At 35.2% G+C, this 9,089-nt stretch overlaps 1 protein-coding gene across 1 annotated transcript in view; it reads left to right on the top strand.

The window, feature by feature from the left end:
• The first annotated feature begins 730 nt into the window (after positions 1–730).
• Positions 731–9,089, top strand: part of LOC127449608 (uncharacterized) — a 27,946-nt gene continuing 19,587 nt past the window's right edge. The window contains exons 1-2 of the mRNA XM_051713139.1: positions 731–1,128; positions 1,268–1,377. Coding sequence (XP_051569099.1) covers positions 793–1,128; positions 1,268–1,377 — 446 coding nt within the window. The 5' untranslated portion in view covers positions 731–792. The remainder of the gene's footprint in view (positions 1,129–1,267; positions 1,378–9,089) is intronic.

Here is a 9,089-nt window from a genome sequence, read left to right as displayed (position 1 = left end):
ATGCCTAATATAAGATAAGATTTTTCTTTAGCTAATTTTACAGAAAAAGGAAGGCCAAAAAAGCTTTTTTCTTTCGTTCTTTTTTTAGAGACAGAGACAGTTATGTTGGATCTGCAAGTTATTCAACCTCTTCACGACTGGGTAGTGCTTTGTCAGTTTCAGAGTCTCCATCACCATCATCAAGCACTCCACCTCATTCTAGCTCATCACAACTGTCGGCCATTGAATTATTGTCAAGCCAGGCAGGAAACAGCGATCCAAGCAACAGACCCTCCACATCTCAAATACTAAAAGCATGGCCAGAAACATTCCAGGTCCCTTGGGAAAAAAATGCCGCAGGAAATGCATTCTGCACTTGTAGATGACAAGAGACTTAAACCAGTGGAGCGACACCAGATAGTACGAGTATTTGTAGATGAAATGAGGAGGTATGAGGCTAACCCCACTTGCTCACAGTTTCTCACTGTGATTCGAAATATCATCAGGCAGTACCCAAAAGGTTTTGCTGATATAACGGCAGTTGGGACACTTTTGGGTGGAGGTTATACGTCACTTTTATTTCAAGTGAAAAACCGCATTGAGAATGTGAACCGTGATGGAAGCTATGCATGCCACGAGCCTCTAGATGTGGTTCTACATACAAGAGGGGGCCAACCGACAGTTATGGATGTACAATATTTCAGCCAGACCTCCCTACAGAAGAAACTAATGAGACTGTGGAGTAGAGCCGCCAAAGACTGGTAGAGACAGGAGGGTGCAGGTGAAGCTGAAAGAGCAGAGGTCAACAATCGAATGGAGCTCACATTCTGTCTACATTGTGGTCATATAAATGCACTTCCACCACCTGACATTGAAGATATGAGAAGCAAATGGCCTTTTCTTTTCACTCAAAAATTTATATATGCTCAGTTTGGATTGCTCACAGACATCAACATGCTTCGTAGCTTGGAACTCAGTATGGAGAAATGTGGGAGAGCCATCACAGAATACTTCAGGAGAAAACATACCAACAAAGATGTCAAGGATGTCCTCTCTAATAGTGAAGATAATGAGATGGCACTTTGTGGTGTTCAGCTGCTCATGGCACACTTTGTAGAGAACCTAACAGGGCTGGTCCTTTTTACAGATGTAAGTTTATATACTATTTATCTTTCTGCCCTGTGTTTTAAATTCTGAATGCCATATATATTTATTCTGATTATTGACCTTTTTGTTTATTTTCCTCCTTAAAAACACCTTTAAAAATGTCTTTGTCTGTACCCTACAGGTGTGTGCCACCACAGCTGATGTTGAGACAACCCTCACTGTACCTGCAACTCCTCTCCTGATACTGCTTGGCATGCATTTCATTGATAGACATACTAAACTCAGGACACTGTATTTTAAAGATAATTTTGTAAAAATCCAAATAACTTTAAAGATCTTTATTGTAAAGGGTTTAAACAATGTTTTCCATGCTTGTTCAATGAACCATAAACAATTAATGAACCTGCACCTGTGGAATGGTCGTAAAGACACTAACAGCTTACAGATGGTAGGCAATTAAGGTCACTGTTATAAAAACTTAGGACACTATAAAGACCTTTCTACTGACTCTGAAAAACACCAAAAGAAAGATGACCAGGGTCCCTGCTCATCTGCATGAACGTGCCTTAGGCATGCTGCATGGAGGCATGAGGGCTGCAGATGTGGCCAGGGCAATAAATCGCAATGTCCGTACTGTGAGATTCCTAAGACAATGCTACAGGGAGACAGGAAGGACAGCTGATCATCCACGCAGTGGTAGACCACGTGTAACAACATCTGCACAGGATCGGTACATTCGAATATCACACCTGCATATATGCTCATATATGAACTGGATGGCAATAACAACAGCCCGAGTTACACCAGGAACACACAATCCCTCCAACAGCTCAGACTGTCCGCAATAGGCTGAGAGAGGCTGGACTGAGGGCTTGTAGACCTGTTGTAAGGCAGGTCCTTACCAGACATCACCGGCAACAATGTCACCTATGGGCACAAACCCACCTTCGCTGGACCAGACAGGACTGGCAAAAAGTGCTCTTCACTGACGAGTCGTGGTTTTGTCTCACCAGGGGTGATGGTCAGACTCACGTTTATCATCAAATGAATGAGCGTTACACCGAGGCCTGTACACAGGAGCGGGATCGATTTGGAGGTGGAGGGTCTGTCATGGTCTGAGGCAGTTTGTCACAGCATCATCGGACTGAGCTTGTTGTCATTGCAGGCAATCTCAACACTGTGCATTACAGTGAAGACATCCTCCTCCCTCATGTGGTAACCTTCCTGCAGGCTCATCCTGACATGACCCTCCAGCATGACAATGCCACCAGCCATACTGCTTGTTCTCCCTCTTCCTCTCTTCTTGCTGATGTGTAATGGTTTGAGTCCTCTATCTCTGTGTGCTTTATAAGCTTGCAGCCCAGCCCTGCTGGGGCACCTTCATTCTGCAGCACTGCTTGGCAATTATCCTTCAGCCACTGTAGCAAATGCCATGCCGAATGGTGAAACAATATAAAAATAAATCACCAATATAAAAAGAGCAAAGGAAATCCAGTTTTCCATTATATGCCACCTTTCATAAAATATTGTATGATGTCCACTGTATCACAACAGAAACATTCTCATTATTAACTCTTTATACCACCCACCCCTTTGTCTGCAAACAAGGGCAAAGTTAACTCACTTTTGTGTCACTTATGTTATGTTCCACATCAAACTTTCATAGAGAAATAATTAAGATAAATGATGCATGTAATAAGTATTAAATAATGGTGGAATATGCAACCTCTAAAGTGAGAGAGCGAGCATGCTGTCTGCTTCCTTTCTCCCCAATGGACAGCGACCATCTGGCCACAGCCATTATCACTGACCCTGGCGTCAGGCTCCTTAGCGGGGGAAGAGGGCTTAAACATCCCTGGGTCTGGCCCCAAGCTCCTGACTGCAACTATACAACCTTGCAGAAGTGTTAGGGGACAAATTACAAAGTCACTCTTATGCAGTGTTGGGTGTAATGCATTACTAAGTAATTAATTACTGTAATTTACTTTTCATTACTCTTCATTTTTCAGTAATTTAATTACAATTACTTCTGACGTAATTGTGTTAAATACTTTATAGACTATAGAACAATTCTATATAAATCAATAGTGAATTTAAAATCTAAATTTAACATCTAATGTTAATAAGTTAATATGTTTCCAAATGTAATGCTGCCCCCTTAAATTCTTTGGCCAGTTCATGAATAATTAATTTGGTTTTATATGATTTATTTGAAAGAATGAAAAGAACAGTTTCATGTCTATCCTTGTATTTTACATCTGGTCAAGGTTGATAAGGGTTTTAGAAAATAATTAGTAATAAGTGATGCAATTACTTTTGAGACAGAGTAATTAGTACAGTAATTTAATTACACTGCAGAAGATGTAATTAGTAGTTATTAAATAATTACTTTTTTTTAGAGAAACACCCAACACTGCTCTTATGATAATGGTATGCCTAACAGGCGACTTGTTTAAACAAATCAGTCTTTATATTACTTGATTTAGTATTTGATTTGATTAATTATTATTTTATTTTTTTAAAGAGATTACTCATGTTGGGAACTAAGATTGGGTTCCCCTTCACAACCGGTTCCATTTTTGGTATAATATTCTGGAGAGTACTTTTCATGATGTTCAGTTCCCTTAACGTTTATGTAGCATCTGCATTCTTTTGCCGATTTGGCTGGACCACTGTTATTGAAATATGCAATCTATTTGTCATGATGATCATCGAATCTCTTATATTCCAAAGGCTGTGGATCAACATCCAATTTTTGAGTGTGTTTAATTGTTTCCCATGATTAAGAAACTGTGTAACCGCACCTTTTCGTGATATGTAAACCGCTTCACAGATATGGCACACATGACATACCTCAAACGAAATCCAAAATATGTGTTCAGGAGAGGAAGAAAAACACAGCAAAGTTAGATACAATAAATGTGAACAGTTGTTTGTTCACAAAAAAAAAATAAAATAAAATAAAATAAAATAAAAATAATTCTAAAAGTTTAGAACTGATAAGAAATTTGGTAACACTTTACATTAAGGTTCCCTTTGTAAAGGGTTTATAAAAGGATTCATTAATGACTAATAACTCATCTACAAATGCAGTAGTAATCATTAATGTGCAGTTATACAACATTAATAAAAAGGGTGAATTTCATGCAATGCCTTCCAAAAGGTGAGCCAATTTTAACCTACATGTTATAAATGCTGAAAGGCTTGTTCATACGTATTTTAATCAAAATAATGAAATGACAAAATGCATGATTTATGTCATTATCCAGCAAAAATTGACTAGTATAGAGATTAAAAGGTGTATATTCATTACTGTAATGCCTTGACTTATGTCTCTTTCCTGGTAATTTTAATGAAAAGTATGGTACTACTCCGAGCGATCTCTTACCAGACCTCTGCGGGTCTTCATGCTCACCCAGTGCATTGTTTGACAGTTCTGATTTCTCTATTGTTTATCAAAAGATTTTTCACAAAAACTTTAATTTTAATGGATATTTATACTTTAATCGTACATTATAAAGCTTTATATTGAATAGATCAACCTTCGTAACCTCAAAATGAGTACCTTAATGCAAAATGGTCAACCACGTCTTTTATTCATGAGTTAACCATAAACCATTTATTATCCACATTATCAACCTATGACAATTTACCTTAAAGTGGACTCCTATAAACCAATTATTGAGTTACCAACATTAATAAGGTATGAAAGTGTACCTTAATGTAAAGTGAACACCTGTAAACCATTTATTTATGAGTTATGAATGTTAGTAAGCTATAAAAGTGTACCTTAATGTAAAGTGAACACCTGTGAACAATTTAATAATGAGTAACGAACGTTAGTAAGCTATGAAAGTGTACCTTAATGTAAAGTGAACACATGTGAACCATTTATTAATAAGTTATGAGTGCTAGTAAGCTATAAAGTGTACCTTAATGTAAAGTGACCACCTCTGAGCCAACATTAGTAACCTAAAGTATACTTTAATGTAAAGTGGACAATTAAGAAACATTTATTAAAATAGTTTCCAACTCCAGCACTTTATTCATTAATGAGTGACTTTTAATGCTTCAAGATTACATAATTTATAATACATATTATTAAATTAATAAGTGAACATATATCATGTAATATAGTCTGATGAACATTAAACCATTCTGAATCTTTACATAAAGCAAATAAACAGTATAACAGACATTCATTAACATTTACACTCAACATTGTAAAATTAACAAACTTACACTATCACTTACTTACACGATCATTAGAAAAAATAAACACATTAATATGTATATATACTAAGGCTTTATTGTTACATTAGCCTAGCCTATATTTACTATAAATAGTAAACTAATATAAGTTAAAAATAAATAAATAAAATCAATAACATTCAGAACACATTTCAGTCTGGTCATAATATATCTAAAATATAATTAACAAACACCATTTTACAACCTTTATAGGATAGATTAGGATTAAATAAATACATAAAACACCCCAAGATGTTTCCATTAATTACCTGCTCTCTTCCCAAAGAGTGAGACGTTTCACTATCTACTGTAGCACTAGCATAAACAATGCTCTTTCCAGTGCAGCAGTTCCAGTTGCACACATCATTGTAGTTTCAAACTTGTTCACAATCTGAGTATATTAAAATAAACATTCTGCAAAGTATTACATTTCACCAAGTTCATTCATGCATACCGCGTGTCTTTCCTGACTTTTTTCATGTTTTACATTGCAGCTCCAAACTCCTGCATTTCCCTTACCTGGGTCCCGCCTCCTAGCCAATCAAAGCTTTGAAAAGTCACGTGACCCTCCAGTAACCAGTCCTGTTTCCCTTACAATTTTTGCAAGCAAGATTGGAAGTAGCCAAAGTAGTCAGTTAACTCATAGCAGTTTGATTTAAACAATCTAAACTTCTTTTTATGAATGTTTTTAAATGCTACTTTTATAAAATGAAAAAAGGTATGATTTCAAAAATGGATTATGATATTTTATTTTTAAGTTGTGCGTTGTTTAAAACGTGGAGCTGATTGGTTAGACATCCTTTTGGCTGGGAGACAGGACACCAGGTTATTCAGACTCTTGGAATGGATGGCGTGAGATGGGGGGAAAGATGGATTTCAGCGAAAGACAGGCAATGTCTACGAACTAGATATACTTTAATACTCAACAGAAACGTTATTTTGATATGTCAGTGCTCACATTGTGACAGTAAGAGACTGAATTTACTGGAGCACTTTTGCTCCATGCCAGACGTGTTTGGTATGTGTTGCTGAGCTAAGCTAGTTTGAGTTTGTATGTTAGTAAATATAATGTTTATGTGCTCATTTCCCCCCAGTGATAGTGTAAAACTGATGATTTTATAAATGTTTAAGACCAACTGCACCATTATTTACATAAAGTTCACTATGGGGTAATTGCCACCTACAAGGCTTTATTAAATAAGTTCATTCTCTCACTTAACCTTGCTTCTAATTTTTTCTGAAAAAAAAAAGAAAAAAAGAAAAAAAAAAGTAAATAATAATATTAATTATATGTATATATATATATATATATATATATATATATATATATATATATATATATATTATTATTATTATTATTATTATTATTTAAGTAAAATTATTAATAAATTGCACATGTATGTTTTATATTAAGTTCATTAAAGTGTAAGAAAAAATACTTATGTTTTATGAAGGTAATGTTTATTTACTGTACATAAAGTTCAGTAAATGTTCATCAGACTACATTACATGTTTGTTCATTTATGTACATGATATATGATGTAATACTGAAGCATTAGTTGCTCATTACTAAATGACCTTCAGAAGTTGAAACTCTTTAATGAATGTTTCATAATTGTCTGCTTTAAGGTACACTTTATAGGTTGCTATGTTTGGTAACTCATTAAAAATGGTTCACAGTTGTCCACTTTACATTAAGTTACACTTTCATGTTGGTAAGTCATTGATAAATGGTTCATAGGTGTTCACTTTACATTAAAGTACACTTTCATAGCTTATTAATGCTAGTAAGTCATTAATAAATGGTTCACATGTGTTCACTTTACATTAAGGTACACTTTTATAGCTTATTATTGTTAGTAAGTCATTAATAAATGGTTCACAGGTGTTCACTTTACATTATGGTACACTTACATAACTTATTCATGTTAGTAAAACAATAATAAATGTCTCACAGGTGTTCACTTTACATTAAGGTACAATTTCATAGCTTATTAATTGTTAATAAGTCATTAATAAATGGTTTGTGGGTGTCCACTTTACATTAAGGTGCACTTTCTTAGCATACAAATGTTAGTAAGTCATTAATACAGTGAATGGTTCAAGGATAGCTCAGTAAATGAGCCATAGTCATTCAGATTGCATACTTTTTTTTTGAGGATGCTAAATAAGCTTGTAAATCCACCTTACAATAAGACTTGTACTAGAAGGTGCAGATATTGTTACTTAATTCATAAATAATCCCTAAAATGAAGACAAGTAAATAATATAGATATACTTTTGATAAATGAGTGAAATCAAAGTTACAGGTATTGCTGTGGATGAGCATGAAGACCTGATTGGTGTTTGGCTGAGACATTCCAACTTTGATACACATGTTACCACTCTGAGTAGTGGCATTCTTTTGTCACCAACTTGACAAACAAAGTGACATGAGTCAAGACATAAGAGTAATTAATATATTAACAACACCTTTGTTCTCCCTATAATAGTCTATTTTTGCTGTATCATGACATAAATAATAACTTATGACATTTCATGATTTTGATTAAAATAAGAATGAATAGGTACCTTTTTTTTTAGCATTTATAAAATGTGAGTAAAAATTGGTTCACTATCTGGCAGGTATTGCATGCAATTCACCCTTTTTATTCATGCTGTTATAACTGCACACAAATTATTTGTAATGCATTTGTAGATTAGTTATTAGTCATTAATAAACCCCATTACAAACCCTTCACAAAGTGCAGTGGTGGCTCAGCGGTTAAGGCTCTGGGTTACTGATCAGAAGGTTGGGGGTTCAAGCCCCAGCACTGCCAAGATGCCACTGTTGGGCCCTTGAGCAAGGCCCTTGACCCTATCTGCTCCAGGGGCGCTGTATCATGGCTGACCCTGCACTCTGACCCCAGCTTAGCTGGGATATGTGAAAAAAAAAAAGAATTTCACTGTATATGTGCAAATGTATAATGTGTGAAAAATAAATATAATTATAAAAATATATATATATATATTATAATTCGTTAAGTGGAACCAGAACAAAAAATATTAAATTCCTTACGATTCCCATCCCTAAAGCTAAATCTCACTCTTTCCTGTATTTGTCAGTAACTTGATTTGTGCATGGTATTGTAAGTTGCATTTGATAAGAAAGCATCTGATAGATATAAATGTCCAGGTGTAGAGCATACTGCAGGTGTAGAGCATACTGCAGAATAGTAGTTAATTACTGTTAATAGACAGTAATGTCTTCCTCAGTCATTTAATGGCAGTGTTATTCTGATATCCAAGCATATAAAGACTCTGTCACTATCTACATGCAGTAACTGAATGAATGGCCACCCACAAAATAATCTAGAAATAACATATATTCATGTTGTCAGAAGATGTTGAGTTATTGAAATATAAAATGTTTAGCATTTAAAATTTTGGGTGCAGTGTTAGAAAATAGAATCAGATTAGCCTGTTCTTTAAGTTTTCTTTTCTAAAACTTAAAGTCGCTTAAAGGAATGCTCCTGGTTCTATACGTAAAGCTATAAGTTAAGCTCTAGTAGCACCATATGTGGCCTAATGTCATCGAAAATCATTTTGATTCATCCCTCAAATGGCAACAGTCTTGGTTACAGTAAGATCATTAGCGGTGTTAACCATTACGCAAACCACGCAATTGCCCCTGACGGAAACCTGAGCAAAACGCTCAAGGCATGACTGGTGACACGTTGTTCTGTGTTCATGCATGGATACGCTGTTCTCAG

This window comes from Myxocyprinus asiaticus, chromosome 12 (assembly GCF_019703515.2).
Source record: "Myxocyprinus asiaticus isolate MX2 ecotype Aquarium Trade chromosome 12, UBuf_Myxa_2, whole genome shotgun sequence".
Classification (NCBI taxonomy): Eukaryota; Metazoa; Chordata; class Actinopteri; order Cypriniformes; family Catostomidae; genus Myxocyprinus; species Myxocyprinus asiaticus.
Note: the sequence above shows the minus strand (reverse complement) of the source record. Positions and strands in the feature narration are given on the sequence as shown.